General features: G+C 31.9%; 1 protein-coding gene across 1 annotated transcript; it reads right to left on the bottom strand.

Annotated features, from left to right (window-relative positions):
- Positions 1-2,184: 2,184 nt before the first annotated feature.
- Positions 2,185-17,408, bottom strand: LOC111710249 (glycine N-methyltransferase). Its single transcript, XM_023484313.1, has 11 exons — positions 17,325-17,408; positions 16,649-16,685; positions 15,298-15,400; positions 13,543-13,670; positions 11,821-11,915; positions 10,763-10,900; positions 8,343-8,405; positions 8,074-8,146; positions 6,804-6,913; positions 4,177-4,224; positions 2,185-2,839 (listed from the first exon to the last, which is right to left on the bottom strand). The coding sequence occupies exons 2-11, from the start codon at positions 16,664-16,666 to the stop codon at positions 2,737-2,739; spliced, it is 879 nt and encodes a 292-aa protein (XP_023340081.1). The 5' UTR covers positions 16,667-16,685; positions 17,325-17,408; the 3' UTR covers positions 2,185-2,736.
- Between the last annotated feature and the right edge of the window lie 4,458 nt (positions 17,409-21,866).

The following is a 21,866-nucleotide window of genomic DNA, read 5'->3' as shown; positions in this document are numbered from 1 at the left end:
CTAACCTCAGATATATGAACTTTCATAGATCTAACCTCAGATATATGAACTTGCATAGATCTGACTTCAGATATATGAACTTTCATAGATCTAACCTCAGATATATGATCTTTCATAGATCTGACATCAGATGTATGACGTTTCATAGATCTGACTTCAGATATATGACGTTTCATAGATCTGACTTCAGATATATGACGTTTCATATGATCTGACTTCAGATATATGACGTTTTATAGATCTTACTTCAGATATATGACGTTTCATTGATCTGACTTCAGATATATGACAGTTTAAAGATCTGACAGTAGATATATGACAGTTTATAGATCTGGCTTCAGATATATGACAGTTTATAGATCTGGCTTCAGATATATGACAGTTTATAGATCTTACTTCAGATATATAATGTTTCATAGATCTGACTTCAGATATATGACGTTTCATAGATCTGACTTCAGATATATGACGGTATATAGATCTGACTTCAGATATATGACGTTTCATATATCTGACTTCAGATATATGACGGTATATAGATCTGACTTCAGTATATGACGTTTCATAGATCTGACTTCAGATATATGACGGTATATAGATCTGACTTCAGATATATGACGTTTCATAGATCTGACTTCAGATATCTGACGTTTCTTATATCTGACTTCATATATATGACGGTATATAGATCTGACTTCAGATATATGACGTTTCGTATATCTGACTTCAGATATATGAACTTTCTTAGATCTAACTTCAGATATATAAACTTTCATAGATCTAACTTCAGATATATGAACTTTCATAGATCTAACTTCAGATATATGACGTTTCATATATCTGACTTCAGATATATGACGGTATATAGATCTGACTTCAGATATATGACGTTTCGTAGATCTGACTTCAGATATATGATGTTTCATAGATCTGACTTCAGATATATGCCGTTTCGTAGATCTGACTTCATCTATATGACGTGTCATAGATCTGACTTCAGATATATGACGTTTCATAGATCTGACTTCAGAAATAAGAAGTTTCATAGATCTGACTTCTTAAGACGTTTCATAAATTAGACATTTCGTAGATGTGAAAACAAAATAGGGTGAATACAGGTTGAAGAAAATCTAAAAACATCTGTCTCAGATAAATGGAAGGATGATGGATTGGATGGGGTTGATGGAGAATATATATATTTATGTAATTATTATAATTATATTAAAGATATGAGTACTCTACTTATAACCAGGAGATGGCCCTCTATACATTGGTCTAATAGATGACATTTATTTATAATATGTATATGTTTGTATATTTGTATATTTATAATATGCATATGTTTGTATATTTGTATATTTATAATATGTATATGTTTGTATATTTGTATATTTATGATATGTATATGTTTGTATATTTGTATATTTGTAAAGGATGAAAAAGATTGATCTTTAATTTTTTCTTAAGAAATATTATGAAGCAGTCCCATGCACTCCTAGTGTAGTTCTTCTGAAACCCCCAGCCTTTTCTTTTTAAAAAAACAACCTCCTATTATTTGCCTGAACCAGTTCAATAAATGCGTAGATAAAGCAGGAACTCAGTTTGAAACAGGAAAATGATCTAAACAGTAGTTATGAAAGGGATTGGAGAATATACAGTTAGCGCATTCCATCTCGTGGGGTTCACATACTTTTTATATATTTTTATCATTTAAAAACAAAGGAATTGAGTTTTTGCCACAAACTCTGAATTTTAAATCCGTATATATTAACAACCCAATGGTGTAGACCTTAGATATTTCAAACTATGACTTCTGCTACATCAAACAATATAAGTTTGAAATATCAAAGGTTTACATCATTTGGTTGTAGATATATAGATATTAGAAAGTTGTTATTTGTGGCAAAGACTCATTTCCTTTACAATAGTATATAATAGTATTTTTACTTGTGCTAATTATGCCAGAACTTCTCTCATATCTGACTATCGGGAAGATTTTCCAGATTAAAAAATCTCGAGAGGTTCCTCTAGTTGGAGTGTGGGGGGGTTCCATGAAAATATAAGAAAGATCATTTTCCATATTATTTTTTTTCATTCTAAACTTAACTTAGTGTCAGATTTGGACTATTACCATAGGTTGGAACTTTACTCCCTTGCAATCGATAAAAGGAAATTTATATTAAATAATATGAAAGCTTTTTTTATTAAATATTCATTCTTTTGAATAACATTTTACATATCTACATAAATTCAAAAAAGTTGCAAATCCACCAAAAGATGTAAATGTTGAATATCGTAGGTTCAAATATGAACCAGATACTGATTATTTTGTTTTAATTAATACATCACAATTTCACTTAAATGTTTAACTTAACAGTAAATAACTATAATACACATACAAATTGTTTTGCAGTGCAATTCAGACCATAAGCATTTATAATACTAATTTTATAATTTCAATCTTGTTTTAGACAATTAATAGTTTAAACCCTATACTCCCCGGGGTGGGAGGGGAGAGGTGCCTAATTAGCCCGAGATATATCTTGTCCTGAATGATATTGAATTATTGTATCCAAATATTTTTTGCAAACATTGTTTGTTATGAATGTTCACAAAATTTGAAAGTTATTATTTGTTCCGTTACATTTAAGAATTTCAAAACCTATAATTTATCTTTGAGCAACAAACAAAAAAGGAGCCCCCCCCCCCTCCCCCAATATAGGGTTAAACTGTTGTTTACTTCTCTATGACATGAATATAGAAACTAGGTTCAGGTTCTTCTTCCAAGCTCTTGAAATCTGCATACACAGAGTGCTTGCAATCAGGCCCAAATGCAGACCTTAAAATATTATTTTGAAAAAAATTGTATTTTCAAATTTTTTATTTATCCCAACAAATAAAGAAGATTCGCAGACCCTTTAAATGTTTGTTATTGAAAGCGATGGCACAACATACAGGGAACACAAGTAACATACCATCATGTTACCTTTCATGGTTAAATTCTTATACCTTCTCAGCCAAAACTGTTAAGGTCCATATTGTTCTGGGGTCAAATGTTTTTTGCTAATCAGTTCAAAAAGTAATCAGTATTTTTGATATTTAAAAGAATTCAGATAATTTTCTATAGATCTGACCAATTAGAAGCCACAAAAGAGTCGCTCTCGACAAATTAGATATATTGAAAAAACAAGTCCGCTGTTTTTCATGGATTAAGGAATTACTTATTAACTTTAATAATTCAATAATATTTTGGCTAATTTAAAAAAAACAAAACAATTTTTTGATATCTTTGCAGTATGCCAATCAACAAGAAAGAACTTTTTTTAAAGGATCTTGCTTTTTTCTGAACTCTGTATTGAATTCAGTTGAGCTGGTTTGCTTTCCTTTATTCTCAACTCCTAGCCCCTTCTCTAATATTGTCTCCATTCGCCATCGGAAAAATTTACAGTGTAAACCTTGACATCAGAGATTCCCTTCCAATTTCTTTCCTGTTCGATTTTAATTTTCCTTCTTATTTGTTCTTTCTACGCTTTAAGACCTCTCCAAATAGTTCTTTTGACATTGAGTTGTGAAGCATCTAGCAAAATGATAAAGAGGTTTGTAAAAATTTTCTGCTGTTGAATTTAGTTCACATATTAAGGGTTATTGCATACAAAAATTCTGACCTCCTTGCAAAAATGGCAATGTCAGATTAACAACAACAGTAAGCTTAAAACCTAAAGCTGATGAAAAATATGGAAGATAACTTTGTATTTCTGACTCGAAATATCAGTATCTCCATTCCAGTCAAATTAAAAGAGAAACGAAAATAAACAGACAAAAAACAGACATTTGCCATCTTTGCTAGGAGGGTCAATTGAAATTACACTTAAAGTCCCTTTAATGGATCTAGGATGGGATAGTAAGATGAGATAATTTGTAAAGAAACCACAATTGGAAAAAATTATTTTTTGAAAATTCTGAACATTAATATCTTATTTATACTTGATCAGACAGACAGACTGGTGTAAATCGGGCTTTACACGGAGGGTCATTTGGAATTACGCTAAAAGCCCCGTTAAACAGCAAAATATCTTCATAACAGGAGAATAATCTAGCTATAGCTGAATCTTGAAATATACTTTTGTAAAAAATTCGCAAAAATCGTTTAAAAATTTGAATTTTTTAAAACCTCACCTTAGAAGTTGAGTAAAACCTGCGAGAGTATGGGGATAGTAGGAGAGCCTAAGATCAGACATTTTAGGACAATTCATTTAATGTACTGTCTCTTTCTTATATTTCACTGTTTGCTCTAGGAAACTCTGCTTGAAAGGAACCGTATAGTTTACGGTTGGGGTCACAATTTCTATCCATTCATGAACCTTTCATAAATAAATATACGGATAGATGGGTACTTAAAGAGAAGCAATTAGATAATTTATATTGTTATCAGGGATGAGTATTGGGCTATTTTTACGATTTTTAAAAACCAACTTAATTATTTCAATAAAACTAAGAATTTAATTGTTTATTTGTCATGTAGCAATTCAAGTATTGGACCGACTTTTAATTGCAGCTAGAGCAAGCTGCACATTAGTTATGCAGACTATATAATGCAAAACAAATAAATGAAATTTATATGACATGGCCTACAAATACAAAATAAAGAATATAAAACGAATTTTTTTTTTTTTTATTTATAATAAAAACCAATAAACTATGATACTTAATAATTCTTTCTCTTTATAAACAAACCTATGCATTAATAAAGAACATTTATTTGAGGAAAATAATTTGTCATCTACTTTATCTACTTTATCTACTTTATATACTAGATATAGATATGATGGATGACTAGAATATTATGAATATCATATATTGCATACTCTAGCTATACTGTTCATTGTCAACCCTAACTCCATTTATCTACTTTATATTTTATATGTAGAGTTGATAGATGGCTAGAATATTATAAGGATACTATATATATTAGATACTCTAGCTATACTGTTCATTGTCCACCCTAACTCCATTTATCTACTTTATATACTTTATATACTAGATATAGAGATGATAGATGACTAGAATATTATAAGGATACTATATATATTAGATACTCTAGCTATACTGTTCATTGTCCACCCTAACTCCATTTATCTACTTTATCTACTTTATATACTATATGTACTAGATGTAGAGATGATAGATGACTAGAATATTATTAGGATACTATATATATTGCATACTCTAGCTATACTGTTCATTGTCCACCCTAACTCCATTTATCTACTTTATCTACTTTATATTCTAGATGTAGAGATGATAGATGACTAGAATATTCTGAGGATACTATATATATTGCATACTCTAGCTATACTGTTCATTGTCAACCCTAACTCTATTTTATCTACTTTATCTACTTTATTTTCTAGAGTATAGGAATGATAGATGACTAAAATATTTTGAGGATACTATATATATTGCATACTCTAGCTATACTGTTCATTGTCAACCCTAACTCCATTTATCTACTTTATCTACTTTATATACTATATGTAGAGTTGATATATGACTAGAATATTATTAGGATGCTATATATTGGATACTCTAGCTATACTGTTCATTGTCAACCCTAACTCCATTTATCTACTTTATCTACTTTATATACTATATGTAGAGTTGATATATGACTAGAATATTATTAGGATGCTATATATTGGATACTCTAGCTATACTGTTCCTTGTCAACCCTAACTTCATCTATAAATACAATTGTTTTCTTTGTATTGTAGAAAATTAAATCAAAATATAATAGATTTATAAATTTTATAAATGTAAAAGTTTTCAAATTTTTTTGACAATCCCATGCAATAATAGGACACAATTTCAACAGTGAACTCTTTCTTTAAACATCATTGTATGTATTTTAAAAAGGCATAAACATTAAACATGTATAGTTCAACAAACAAGTATAAAATTGTAAAACTGGCACATTTATTTAAACCGGACAATGGACATTTTTAATCCCATTTAGTAAAGCCCTGTATTTCTATAGTTTTACTTTAGAATAAGATATTGACAAAGATTGCACAACAATAAGATTCTATTATACGTAATTTGGCTCCAGCTCTAACCTAGAATCAAATAGGAATAAAGAGACAGTTTACGATTGTTCATGAGGTTTCATTCTGAAAACTGTTTGTATCGGCGTTTTATAGATCATACTTTTATCTATAACTCAAAACCGTCAAAAATAGCGAAAATCATTTTATATACATACATTATCATTTAATATACCAACAAAAAAGTATGCCATAGCAACTATAAAAATCTTCATTAAGCGCACTTGCAACCGTAGTACATTTGAATTTCCGAGCCGGGTCAATCTTTCCGGTCCCAGTTTGTACTGTATCGCCCAAACATTGGGTAAATAAAGCAGACAATCAATAGTACTAGCCGGGTGCAACAAGGTTGACACGGTCAGACTTTAGGTTAAATTTACTTTTACTAAAGGGTCAGAGGTGCATGAGCGGGTAAAAATGGGCTCCAAAGTCAAGGATTATTGACTTTAAACCCTCAGTTACCATGATGGCATGAATCCGGCCCTGTCTTGTATTCTATTGCTGGGTCCATTTATACAGAAGGTCGAGATACGCTCGGTTTCTTCAAATTAAATTTAAAATCGTGTTTTGGTGTGAAATTCAGCAACCATTAAAATTATAGAATTTTCCAATAATAACAAAAAAGTATAAAAGATAAAAATTAAACCAGGTTTACTGGTTCGTATCATACAACAATAGGACTGGTGTAAGAGGTCGTCTTACCTAAATTGATCACACTCTGAGAACTCGTCCATACCCTCCACATTCATGAAGTAGTCCAGAGTGATCAGATTCGGACGATTGTTTACATGAAGAACACTCGTCTTTATATCCTGATAAAAAGGTTAAGATCAAGGACTATGAGTCTACAATAGTTTCTGTTATATATTCATTTCTTACACATAACAGTATACAATTAATGGGCTGGTTGGTTAATTGGTTAATTGATTCGTTGATTAGGCTCCTTAGCTCGGACACAGAGTTGCAAATATTCATTTAAAGGGACAGTAAAGGGAAAATGAAAGGGGGTATAGGCTGAAAGCTAATCACATTAGCTCTTGATCGCGACCCATGAAAGTTATATCTGATGTTCCTGTCTCGAGAAACTGATATAAAACTGTGTTAAAATTATACGAAAATTCATATATGTAAAATTTTGAAATTCTGAAACTTAAATCACGTGACCAGAACTATCACCAATGGCAGAGCAGTATACTGGTCACGTGTCTCCGCCTGTATCACGTGACCACTTTACTGCACTGCCATTGGTGGAATTTCTGGTCAAGTAATACGGACGTAAAAATAATATTATGAATAAAATCTATTGAAAATAGAAATAACAAATATAAAAGTAAACCTAATTTACAATTAGCTTTCTCTGGGATATCATCGTTTTCAGATTGGTTGCATATTTTCTGAATATGATCTGTTTAAACCTACTACTTTTATACAAAATTGTATATATATTAATTTTTGTATATATTTGACACAGTTTTATATCAGTTTCTTAAGACATGAACATCAGATATGACTTTCATGGGTCGCGATCAAGAGCTAAAGTGATTAGCTTTCAGCCTATACCCCCTTTCATTTTTCCTTTACTGTCCCTTTAAATGGATATATTTCAAACCTATAAGAAAGATACATACATAGTAAACAAATGTTGATGTATAAAGTGGGTTTGAATGTTAAATTAGATAACTTACGATGTTGTCGTGACAGGATATTAAGGAGTGATTAGGGTTCGGAGGATTTCATGGATTAGTTTAAAACATTTGGAAATATAAACCCGGTTGTTTATAGTACAACTACTATGGATTGCAAAGTTATTTGTAGATTTTATTATTCATTTAGTTAAACGTTTCACTTATTTGGTGTTTTCCTTGTCTCAGAGATCAGATAAATTGCCGGATTATTGCTTTGGTTTGGTTTTCTTAGAGGGGAGGTGCTGGTTAAAGACGACTTTAGGTAGATTTATGGTCAACAATGTTACCTTAATATGAGTGCTGTTGTAGTATATATTTTTTGAAGGTGCAGTGCCATGGGTCAAAATATAATCATAATTCCTAGATTCAAACTTGTCACACAATTATTCAATATATTTCGGTTTGATGACAGGTAAGAGAGAAGGGGGGGGGGGGTCAATTTTAATTGATGTTATTCATGAAAGAAGAAGCAGTTATGTAATAATAATATGTCTAGAAGGATAAAAACAAATTGGATTATGGGATAGAAATAGATTGAAAAATATCTGTGACAGTCCTATGATCAATGATGAAAATTCCTCCAGGTCTCACCAATTTATAGAAGTTTTCTATACATTTCCTAGAACAAATATTTATATAGATTATTGATTTATAGTCTTTTAACCCTTCTTCTAGAGCAGGGGGGGGGGGTTATTTTCTTATTGTGATACATTGTGTATAACATACAATACATTGTTGCACATAAATCTACCTTTCACTTGTATTGTCTTTACCACCCTTCCCCTCATCTCGGAGCAGTCAAAACCAAAGAATTTACTCCAGCATTACCTTAAACTCTGACAAAGGAAAACAGTAAAGCAATTTAACTAGTGAATGCTCAAATCCTAACATCAGTAAATAATTCTCAATCCATAGCAATTCTCCTTAATTACCCAGACACACAAAACTAGTAAGTTACCCAATTAAACATTAAAAACAATTTTATACCAATATTTTATTTTACTGAAACCTTATTTCGTAGGTTTAAAATAAATCTTTGTGTCTGTGTTAAGAGATTTGTGTCAACATACATATGTGGAAATCTTTTGGGCTCTACTTTAATAACCTGCAAAAATAAAATTGGGAAATTTCGTTTCAATCTGCTTTTTAGGTTCTTTAAGAAACTATAAAATGTTGAAATCCAAGGACTGGAAGTTATAGGTATAAATATAGATTTAGTCTGGTTTAGGTAAAATAAGGCATTATTGGGAGCATGCCTGAGGACTCAGGAAGTGGTTATAAGATTCCAGCTTTAAGTCTACAGTTAGGAAGGTTTCTTTTTTTAGAATTGTGAATCAGACATGGCTGTATAAGAATGGAAGGTAACTTAAGATTTAAATGCTTTTTTTTCTAAAGATGTGTCAAGTTAATCTAACTTTTTACTAAAAGAATCGAATTATTTGAGTCAGGAGTTTAAAAAAAATTCCTTCCTAAAACAATATATTTTTATATATTATGCATTTCTAAAAAAAATTTTTGCACGGATTGATTAGATTTAATTTTGCTCTGCAGTTTTTTAAACTTCTAGAACTTAAAGAGAATTCACGAACTTTAGGAAATTCAGTCACGAAATACTGCATAAAAAATACTTAGACTTTTTTATTTCAAGTTTAAAGCATAAAACAATATTGGTTTTGTGTTTTAATATTATTATTATTATTATTATTATTATTATTGGTGTTGTTATCTTTATCATGACTATAATCACTATGGTTATTATTATCATTACTTTTAAAATGTATGTTATATGTTGAGTATTATACATTAAATGTATGAAATATTATATACCTGGCCTATGTAGAATGTAGATACAATTAATATATTTTAGTGAGTCTGTCCTCTTATTTATTTACAAATATTTAAATCCTATCTGTATCCTATTTAGGGGATCTTTGACATCTATATCCAGATTCACCGGCTCGCCTTTCTCGCTATACTGTTAGGCTGTGCCGTACACAGTCCGGGCTGGGTAACGGTTCTGGCGTGTACTGTACTTTTATGCACACTAGTTGCATGATCCGGACTTGTACAACAGTGCTTGTCTAGTCTTTACCATAAAAACACGTCTAGTTAACACAGTATGTGGTTGACTCTGCCCGTCTAGTTGACAGAGTATGTGGTTGTCCCAGCCCGTCTAGTGTACCCAGTATGTGCTTGACCCAACCCTTCTAGTTGACCCAGTATGTGGTTGACCCAACCCGTCTAGTTGACCCAGTATGTGGTTGACCCAGCCTGTCAAGTTGACCCGGTATGTAGTTGACCCAGCCTGTCAAGTTGACCCAGTATGCGGTTGACCCAGCCCGTCAAGTTGACCCAGTATGTGGTTGACCCAACCCGTCTAGTTGAATCAGTATGTGGTTGACCCAGCCCGTCAAATTGACCCAGTATGTGGTTGACCCAGCCCGTCTAGTGTACCCAGTATGTGGTTGACCCAACGTCTCTTGTTGACCCAGTATGTGGTTGACCCAGCCCGACTAGTTGACCCAGTATGTGGTTGACCCAACGTCTCTTGTTGACCCGGTATGTGGTTGACCCAGCCTGTCAAGTTTACCTAAGTATGTGGTTGACCCAGCCCTTCAAGTTGACCCATTATGCGGTTGACCAGCCCGTCAAGTTGACCCAGTATTTGGTTGACCCAACCCGTCTAGTTGACCCAGTATGTGGTTGACCCAGCCCGTCAAGTTGACCCATTATGCGGTTGACCCAGCCCGTCAAGTTGACCCAGTATGTGGTTGACCCAACCCGTCAAGTTAGCCCGGTATGTGGTTGACCCAGCCCGTCAAGTTGACCCAGTATGTGGTTGACCAAGCCCGTCAAGTTAGCCCGGTATGTGGTTGACCAAGCCCGTCAAGTTGACCCATTATGCGGTTGACCAGCCCGTCAAGTTGACCCAGTATTTGGTTGACCCAACACATGTTTCTGCAGCAGTTTAGTTACCTTTGATCTCTCTGATCTCCGTGGAAGTCTGGAAGGTGGGCAAAACTATTTCCCATACAGATAACAGCATCGAACCCTCCCTCAGGGACACAGATATCCTGGTCCAGGGTTAACCAGTTTCCTTCCTCTATACACCAACTAAGCAATCAAATAATAAAAGTCATTTTAGCATGGTATTAGGAAATTAAAGAAAAATAAAAGAGGCTTTTGTCGTATTTTCAAATATCCCTCCATTTAAAAAAAGAGGGACATGTCCAATTCACACAATACCCTTAAATCTTTATCTGATTAATAATGTGAAAGATTTTTTCTAACTCAATAATCAATTTTCAAAGGAAAAAAAATATGGATTTCTTCTTAATTTTTTATTAGAAAAAGCTTCTATGGGAATACCGGGTGTGCATCAAATATGCCATTCTATAAATGGAGAGTTAACCACTTGAAATTATGCTATAGTTCATTCAATATAAATAACTTTATGACTATAATGTCAAATTATAATTTAAAGAATAAAAATTAAAAAGTTGAAAAAAAGCAATTACAGAAGAATAGGCCGCATGAATAGATTATAATAGGATGCATGAAAAGATTATAGGATGGATACATGAATAGATAATAACAAAATGCATGAATAGATGATAATAGGATACATGAATAAATTTTAATAGAATGCATTAATAGATGATAATAGAATGCTTGAATGAATTATAATAGAATGCATGATTAGATGATAATAGATGATAATAGAATGCATGAATATATTATAATAGAATACATGAATAGATGATAATAGATGATAATAGGATACATGATCGAATATATTATAATTGGGTGCATAATTAGATGATAATAGAATGCTTGGATATATTATAATAGAATACATGAATAGATGATAATAGATGATAATAGGATACATGATCGAATATATTATAATTGGGTGCATAATTAGATGATAATAGAATGCTTGGATATATTATAATAGAATGCATGAATGAATTATAATAGAATGCATGCATGTACATAGAATGCCAAAATGGATGAATGGCTGCAGGCTTTACCTGTCGAAAGCTGGTTCCTTCCTTCTCTCCCATCTAGTCTTGTAGGCCTTCTTCAACATCTTGTCCGAGGCGTCGGAGGAGGTCAACGAGAACCCCTACACAAATGTTGATCAAATATCTGGGGAATTTTTACTTTACAATCCTTTTAAGAAACTGAACAATCGCATCAAACTCTTTTCTTTAAATCTTAATAAATCAAACTGGAGTTTAAGTGCACCATCAAAGATTCAAATATCTTATAATTTACATTATCGGATTTCAAATATTACAAACACTGAGTTTTTTGCGAGTAATCAGAATCTTTGATGCTAAATGTACTTTCCTGGTTCAAACACTTTATATAAATGGACAATAAACATGTTCTGTACCTAATACACATTGTAATACTTTAATGTACCTGTTCTATATCTAGTGCACGCTGTACTATTTTACATGTACCTGCTCTATATCTAGTACACGTTGTACTATTCTACATTTACCTGCTCTGTATCTAGTGCATTTTGTACTATTCTATATGTACATGTTATATATCTAGTGCACCTTGTACTATTCTACATGTACATGTTCTATATTTAGTGCACGTTGTACTATTCTACATATACCTGTTCTATATCTAGTGCACGTTGTACTATTCTACATGCACCTGTTCTGTATCTAGTGCACGTTGTACTATTCTATACGTAACCGTTCTATACCTAGTGCACGTTGTACTATTCTACATTTACCTGTTCTATATATAGTACACGTTGAACTTTTCTACGTATATCTGTTCTATATTTAGTACACGCTGTTCCATTCTACATGTACCTGCTCTATATCTAGTACATTTTGTACTATTCTACATGTATCAGTTCTAAATCTAGTAAACATTATACTATTTTTAAAGTACCTGTTGTATATATTGTACACGTTGTACTTTTTGCGTTTACCTGTTATTTATCTAGTACAATTTTTACTATTTCACACTTACCTGTCAATATCGAATACACGTTGTACTATTCTACACGTTCCTATTTAATATCTAGTACACGTTTTACTATTTTGCATGTACATGTTCAATATCTAGTACACGTTGTATTATTTTTCATGCACCTGTTCAATATCTAGTACACGTTGTACTATTCTTCATGTACCTGTTCAATATCTAGTACACGTTTTACTATACTACAATTACCTGTTCTATGAGCATAAGACTATCTACTCCAGTACTACATGCTGCATCTAGTAAATGTTGTACTCAAAGAGAATAGAATATATATTAGAGAGGAATTTACTAGAAAAAAGTGTAAAACGGCCATTTTGTTGTACTGTTTCCATACTGCAGGTGTACTTCACATATTTATGCTATATAACCTGTTGGGCGCTGGAATATCATTTTATAGAAAATCTAAAATTAATGTTAAAAGAAAACCAAATTATGAAATAGGCTGGTTTCATAATTGACTAATGATCATTTCACTTTACAAACGATGATTTTCCTTTATAACTATAAATCAAATGATGTTTTTTATTCACCTAATTCATTATAAAGTTTATTTAACAGCTTTAAAAAATTCGAAATTGAAATGAATAGTCTAGGGAACATACTGTATATTAATGTACTCTACTGCATATAATTTGTTAACATTTACATGATTTGTACACTTTGAACTCCCTTTCAGGCTGAAAGGGACTGAAAAAATTCATACCGAGAGATTCTCTAAATTCCCCTCTTACAAGTACCTGTTCTATGAGCATAATACTATCTACTCCAGTACCACATGCTGCATCTAGTACACGTTCTACTCCATTCTCCTTGAGCAAGTTGACCAGGAAGTTTTTGTACTGTGAGGTTCTAGTGGCTGTGTCACCTGATCAGTATTTATAAAAGGGTTTGTTTACATATTTATAAATGTACTTAGCCTCCCAATTTCGAAATCAGGAATTACAACTAAACAAATAATATTGTTTAACAATGTCCTTGACCATTATCACTTTTCTACAGAAATTATTTTGCAAAATGCTTTTGCCAGACAAGCTAGTTTTAAATTTTCGTTTTACTAAATCTACCATTTACTGTTTTGAGATATAGTATCAAAGAAATATATGTAAGAATAGCTTTTCCGCGTTTATAGTCTAATAACCTCAAATTTCTAATCCCTCTTTGCAACCTATTGGTGTAAACCTTTTATTTTTCAAACTTCGATTATTTAGGTTTAACAGAAGAATACATAGTTTGAAATAGGAAAGATCTACTATATATATTGGGTTGCAAGATACAGAGATTAGGAAGTCAGAGTTTGTGTCAAAGATTCCTTTATTTGTTATTTTGTGCATTTTTAAGTAAATATGCACTAAAACTTTATTTGAACATTGTTATCAATTTAATACTAGAGCCATACAATTGGACCATGCATGGATAGTTCCGGTTTTACAAGAACTTTTAAATACAAGAGCGAATAATAATCTGTTGAAGGATTTGATGATTACGTAATAACTGAAATGATAAATATGTTATGTAATGAGTGATGATCAATGTCGTCTATTTGTGCATAATTTGCATATTTTTTTTTCTTTCTTTTGTAAAACTATTTATCAAAATTATTTAAACAAATTTAAACTAGATCATTTATATATATATCTATATGTTTGTGTGTGAGTAAATCTTTATAATAATAATTAATTAAGCTGCGTATCTAAAAAATTAATGTTTTATCTTTTCCATTAAAATACTTTTTTATTCTTGTTGAACAGATTAATTGGTTAAATATTTATAATTTTCTAATAAAACCATCCAGTACTTTCAGCTGGTAAAAGCTTTGATCCAATACCGAAATGTAATATAAATATTTCCAATATGTTTCTGTAGATCATATATGGATAACATAAAATATTGAAGTTAATTTATTCATAAATATCAGTATATGCGATGCGATTTATTATGCGATTAAACAGTTAAATGTTAATTACAAAGTTAACTGTGCGATTACTCAACAAATTTTGTGATTACAAAGTTTTATGGTAAATGATTATTTATTGTTCAATTGTGAATTTACACATTCACAATTGGGATTTCAAGTTCACTTGTGCATATACACATTTTAAATTGGGACTACATGATCAATTGTGCATTTAGACATTTTATGTTTGGATTCCAAGTTCAATTGTCCATTTACACATTTTATGTTGGGATTACATGTTCAATTGTGCATTTAGACATTTTATGTTTGGATTACATGTTCAATTGTGCATTTACACATTTTATGTTGGGATTACATGTTCACTTGTGATTTACTATTTTGTTATGGGATTACAAAATCGAGTTTTTAATTTTTCACGACTTCCTGTCAAATGGCTTTACTATACCTTAGAACTGAACGGTAAGTAAGAGAAACTTCTATGCTTTTCCTGGGGGCCATGTAAACAATACCTATTCTGCAGTACACTTTATTTGTAAACAAATCTATGGGAGTTCCTTTTATATCCCGATGATTATACCTATATATAGTTGCCACACTTTTGCTGCCTTCCCATCCGCATACTGGTCCGAGATACCAGGCGTTGCAGTCCCCAGGGACCTCATCCGGAATACACCATCAACCTTATAGATAAGATGCCATAGATAACTCACCATCAATCTTATAGATAATACGCCATCAACCTTATAGATAATACACCATCAACCTTATAGATAATACGCCATCAACCTTATAGATAAGATGCCATAGATAACTCACCACCAATCTTACAGATAATACACCATCAACCTTATAGATGAGATGCCATAGATAACTCACCATCAATCTTATAGATAATACGCCATCAACCTTATAGATAAGATGCCATTAACCTTATAGATAATACTCCATCAACCTTATAGATATAACACCATCAACCTTATAGATAATACACCATTAACCTTATAGATAATACACCATCAACCTTATAGATAATACGCCATCAACCTTGTAGATAATTCACCATCAATCTTATAGTTATACGTCATCAATCTTAAAGATAATACACCATCAACCTTATATATAATACACCATTAACCTTACATATAATACACCATCAATCTTAAAGATAATACACAATCAATCTTATAGATAAAACACTATCAACCTTATAGATAATACACAATCAATTTTATAGAAAATACACCATCAACCTTATATATAATAAACCATCAACCTTATAGATAATACACAATCAACCTTATAGGTAATACACCATCAACCTTATAGATAATACACCATCAACCTTATAGATAATACGCCATCAACCTTATAGGTAATACACTATCAACCTTATAGATAATAAACCATCAACCTTATAGATAATACACCATCAACCTTATAGATAATACGCCATCAACCGTATAGGTAATACACCATCAACCTTATAGATAAGAAACCGTCAACCATATAGATGATAAATCATCAACCTTATAGACAATACACAATCAATTGTATAGATAATACAAATTAACCTTACGGATAAAACGAAATCAATCTTAAAGATAATGCACCATCAACTTTTATAGATGATACACCATCAACCTTACATATAATACGCTATCAACCTTATAGAAAATACAAAATCAACCTTACAGATAATACGCTATCAACCTTATAGATAATACAAAATCAAACTGAAAGATAATACACCATCAACATCAACATCAACATCAACAGCTTGTGCACTGTAAATTAAATAACACCTGTTCACCGTAAATTAAACTATACCTGTGCACTGTGAATTGAACAATACCTGTACTGTAAATCGATATCGTAAATCTGTACACAAATATATATTTTTGTTTAACTAAATATTAATTAGTTTTTACCTTATTAGAGCTCGTCATTCTATCTGATATGTTTATCCTAAAATAAGGATTTTAGATTTTTTTCAAAGTTTAGTTTTCATAAAATGTTTTATTTAGAAAAAAAGTGTTTTCGGAATGTACTAAAAGCTGAACAAGATTCGGACTGGTTGACTTCTACTATAGCGTACACTAGAGATGATGTAGCTATCTATCTCTTCCTACAGTGGTCGGCGATTATATCAATACAATCAAGACGACTTTTTCATTTTAGTTTTTGTGAATAACATGCTTTTTCGAATTACAAGTTTAAAAATAATTAAAGAGAAGCTTTTTTTAATTGACAGCTTCTCTTTTTGTTTCCATGTGGATGTGTATCTGTATTACATACTATTTGAAAGTCTGGATGCAATCAAAAAATGAAATCGAAAGTCGTCTTCATTGTATTGATATCTGCAACGACTACTATAGTTATACTACTTAATGCTTTTTATGAACTCTGACCTCGTATAAACACATTTATAAGTAAAATTTTGAGAAAATATATATTTTGTTTTCTTCGTTGTTTAGATGAAATCCTTTCTTGCCACATACTTTGTTTTAGGAATTTTGAAGGTTTCAAGGCTTATGCCTGTCATGAGAAATGATCCGGAAACACATTTAAAAATAAGAAAATCCAGGAAAAAATTCAAAATCCTACTCGGAATCCGCGTGGATATTTAAGAAGAACTGAAGGTTGTCTGGTAGATGTTAAATCTGTGGCTAGATCAACAAGAAAATGCGCCGTTTTTAAATTACTAAATCAAGTTTTCCCACCTTTGCACAACAAACTTCAGGCGCACTGGATTTCGAAAATATAGATGGGAGAATTGAACACATTTTATAAAAATAACTATTTATCCTATACATTTTGGGAAATATCTGTTTTCATGTATCTCAATTCTCAATTAACTGATAACTCGATATTAACATAGTTTTTAACATAGTCTAAACAAATATAGAAAATCAGATCAGAAAGAAAAAGATTAGAAAATCAGAGTTTGTCACAATGACTCAATTCCTTTCTATGCAATCATGTTTTTCATTGTAAGCTTTTTAATTTCAAAGCACCCAGAAGAAATATAGTAACTGTTTTTAAAAGTTTGAAAGGAGTAGAAAGTAAAAGCAGCGTCCTGCACAATTGAATTATGGTTCAAAAACCAATTATTTTTTATTTGTATAAAAGTCTATAAGAGTCTTGTTAACACAATTGAACAATACACAATGTTTCAGCAGGCAATATATTAAAGGTACTGTACACAATGTTTCAGCAGGAATTGTATTAAAGGAACTGTACACAATGTTTCAGCAGGAAATATGTTGAAGGTACTGTACACAATGTTTCAGCAGGAAATGTATTAAAGGGACTGTACACAATGTTTCAGCAGGAAATGTATTAAAGGGACTGTACACAATGTTTCAGCATTTCAATATGCTTACATTAGGAGTAAACATGAGAAAGCTTTATTATTGTGTTGAATTTTGAAAACAAATATATTTCCATTCTTGTCTCTGCTGCAGTCAAGAGCTGAATAGAGAAATTCCCACACCAACAATTCGCAGGGAACTGTTGTGAATACTCTTCGATTGTAGGGTAACTTTTAATTATGCTAACAGTCCCTTTCAGACAATGAACTACAAAATAATGAATTATTTCAAGAACTGTCTTGTTAACAAGAAGACAGGGTTTTACTTATTTATTGTTTGTTTTTAGCTTTTAAAGTTTTATTCTTTTTTCACACAAATATATAAAAGAAATTTCAGTTTTTAGAGGTTTCACAAAAACATTGCATCAGGTTTTTTATGGTCAATGGATTGATTTTATTTATTTTATCCTTTGAGCTTTTAATTTCTTTATGTATACATGTTTAAAATGACGAGTCTACGTTATTTTAGATTATGCAACAGTTCCCTTTAAACCTTTTAACTAGGGTCGCAATAAGATAAAGTTAGATCAAAGTGGACTTGTTTTATATGCTTGAGTAATATTACGAGCTCAAAATATGATGAATTTGAGCCGCGTCTCAAATACTCCAAAAGACGGTTTCAATTGAGCGCAGGCTAAAATCTTGAAAAAATTAATACAAATTTAAGTAGAACCACCAAAATCTGAGCCGCGGTTTAAATTTAAACCGCGGCTCAAATTCTTTAAATTCGGCATTATGAAGTCCCAAATGTCCTGGAAATGCCCATGTCTAGATATCTAGCTATAAAATCCAACTATTAAGACAGGTTTATTTCTCTTTATATCTCTGGTTCTCATCAAGTTTTATATTACATCTGGATGGGGGAGGGGGGGAGAGGAGGGGGAATTTAATTTATTTTTAACTATTCTAAAACTAGAGAAATAAAGTTTAAACCATTTTATAATTTTAATTTTTAAACAGACACAACGTTACAGCTTACAGCGAACAAAAAAAGGCATTTGGGGATTAAAAAAACGCAATAAAAGTTGAAAATCAAGTTTTTTACAGGAGGGGGGAGGGGGAGGGGACAGGGGCCTTGACACACCTCCAAAACAAACTTGTTTTTACTAGATTTATAAAGACACTGCCGTTAAATGCAACAAATATCTCCAAGTTCCCCACTGTACAGTGCACATGCTTGCAGCCAGGGTTTAAAAGGGACTGTACAGTGCACACATGCTTGCCAGAGTTTAAAAGGGACTGTACAGTGCACATGTTTGCCAGGGTTTGAAAGGTACTGTACAGTGCACATGCTTGCCAGGGTTTAAAAGGGACTGTACAGTGCACATGTTTGCCAGGGTTTGAAAGGTACTGTACAGTGCACATGCTTGCCAGGGTTTAAAAGGAACTGTACAGTGCACATGCTTTCCAGGGCTGAAAAGGGACTGTACAGTGCAAATTCTAGCCAGGCTTTAAAAGGAACTGTACAGTGCACATGTTTGTCAGGGTTTAAAAGGAACTGTACAGTGCACATGCTTGCCAGGGTTTAAAAGGTACTGTACAGTGCACACACGCTGCCAGGGTTTAACCCTATCTCTGCTGGGGGGCAAAAAAATTTGCAAATTTGCAAAAATTGAATTTTTTATTGAAAAATCCAGTTATATAGTAAAAATGTTCGCAAAAAAAATTCTCCAAAAAATGAAAAATAATACATTTTTGAAAAGCCCTTGACCATGCCATTTCAAATATGCAAAAATTTTTGCAAAATTTTAAATAACCTGATTTTTAATCAAGAAAAACTAAAAATGTGCAAATTTCCTTTGACAGGTTGTTTGCAAAAAATCTGCAATTTTTTTTTCGCGAAACTTGTGCAATTCGTTTCCTTATGTCAAAGGCTTTCCAAAAAGCTAAATTTTGTCAAAATCTGACAAGTGGAAGTGGGTCAAAACAAAGATTTAGTTTGTTACAGGAAAAATCAGTCATTCAGGCAGTGTGCCTGAGGACTCAGGCAGTTAGTATTAAAGCCCGTTTTTAGGCCTAAAGGGAGGGCTTTGGATATGTAGGAAAAGTCAGAAAATTTCACCAGCCTCAGACCAATACTTTTTGAGTTATGAAAAAAAAACTACAGGGGGCGCCGATTGAAGGATTCATATCTATGATTGGATAATGGGCTAGATAGAAAGATAGATGTTACCGCCATAATATTTCATCGGCTCAGAATAGACAACAAACACATGACTGAACCCTAATTGGATCAGGCGGTAATGGACTCTGCTTACAGGAGTGCCATGCAAAGATGGCAATGGCCGATTGACAACTTTACTCCTAAAAGCTTTGTCTGATCAAGTATTAATTAGATATCCAAAATTTTGTTTATTTAAATATGTTTTTTTTGTTTATTTGGGGTTACTCTGCATTTCTAGCTTAATTAATACAATTTAGAAATTCAACGACGTAACAATTTTCGAGTTTGAAAATACCTTTTTTTCCACATTTTTGATCATGATAAAGGAGTGTTTGCAAAAAATGAAAGAGGGTATAGGCTTACGGCGAAAAATATTATCCATATACGAATGCGTCGAAAAATAATCGATGTTTATAGGTTGTAATATCTGAATGATTTGCTTGATTATTTTACAATCCGAGTCGTATATTGCAACGTTCAGAATTTGTGTGTACGCAACGTTTTTCAGTATAAGTAGTTTTTTTGATAATTTTCTCCTTATGACGCAATAGATAGAAATAAGATTAATAGCGATCAAAAGCGATTATTTTTCACCATAAGCCTATACCCGCTTTATTTTTCGCGGACACTCCCTTTAATGTTTAATGGTACTATTGTAAATCGGGCAGCACTGTCTTTGCATAAAGGGTCATTTAAAATTACGCTTACAGTCCCTTTAAACACATTTTTCATCGTAAAAGACGCAATTGTGTACTGTACTGTATAAACATATGTTGGATTTGTTGCACTCAGATATCTAAAAATATTGTTCTTATCATTAACAGGATGAATACAAAAGTAAAACATCAAACAAGTAACACTGTACATTATGCCAATAAAAGAACAGAGGAATTGGTTCTTTGCCAAAAACTCTGATTTTCTTATAATTATATCTTTGCAACCTGATAGTGTAAACCTTTAATATCTTAAACTGAAATAAAAAATTAATTAATTAATTCATAGGTTCACGTCATTGTGTTAGAATAAAGATTGGAAAATCAGAGTTTGCGGCAAAAACTCAATTACTTTTCATTTTGAAATGTTTTTTTTTGAGAAATGACAATAAACATAAATTTATATAGATTAGAATACTTTCAGTGTCTGACAGTCCATAAAGTTCCTGCTGAACAATCTTTACATTTATTATCCAACATTTATCTTTTGTCAACAAAATCATAAAATTACAAAGGTTTAACATTTAAACTTTAGATTTGGTTTTAATAGAACGAAAACTTAAATTCATAACTCTGACTGCATACAATTCTTTTTTGATTTCAAGTATAACTTTATTTTAATGTCCCGCTTGCTTCTGAGCAGGGAAATAAAAAAAATTAAATTCGGGACAACATTATTGTCCCTGAAATGTTTGATTTTAAAATAACGAATAATTCAGCTGAGAATTCGAACGGCAAGGTTGGGTTTGGTAAACTGAGTGTAGGTTGGGTTTGGTAAAGTGAGTGTTAGGTTGGGCTTGGTAAACTGTGCCTGATGAGGTTGTGTTTGGTAAACTGAGTGGAAGGTTGGGTTTGGTAAAATGAGTATGTTGGGTTTGGTAAACTAAGTGTGGGGTTAG

This window comes from Eurytemora carolleeae, unplaced genomic scaffold (assembly GCF_000591075.1).
Source record: "Eurytemora carolleeae unplaced genomic scaffold, Eaff_2.0 scaffold1044, whole genome shotgun sequence".
Lineage (NCBI taxonomy): Eukaryota > Metazoa > Arthropoda > Copepoda > Calanoida > Temoridae > Eurytemora > Eurytemora carolleeae.
This window is presented reverse-complemented; position numbering and strand designations above follow the sequence as displayed.

Excerpts from the sequence above, each read along its gene's own strand:
- LOC111710249 (XM_023484313.1), bottom strand. Across the intron at positions 13,671-15,297 it reads AGTGTGGCAACTATATATAG|GTGACACAGCCACTAGAACC; the intron begins GTATAATCATCG and ends AATACTGATCAG. Across the intron at positions 10,901-11,820 it reads AAGGAACCAGCTTTCGACAG|TTGGTGTATAGAGGAAGGAA; the intron begins GTAAAGCCTGCA and ends TTGATTGCTTAG.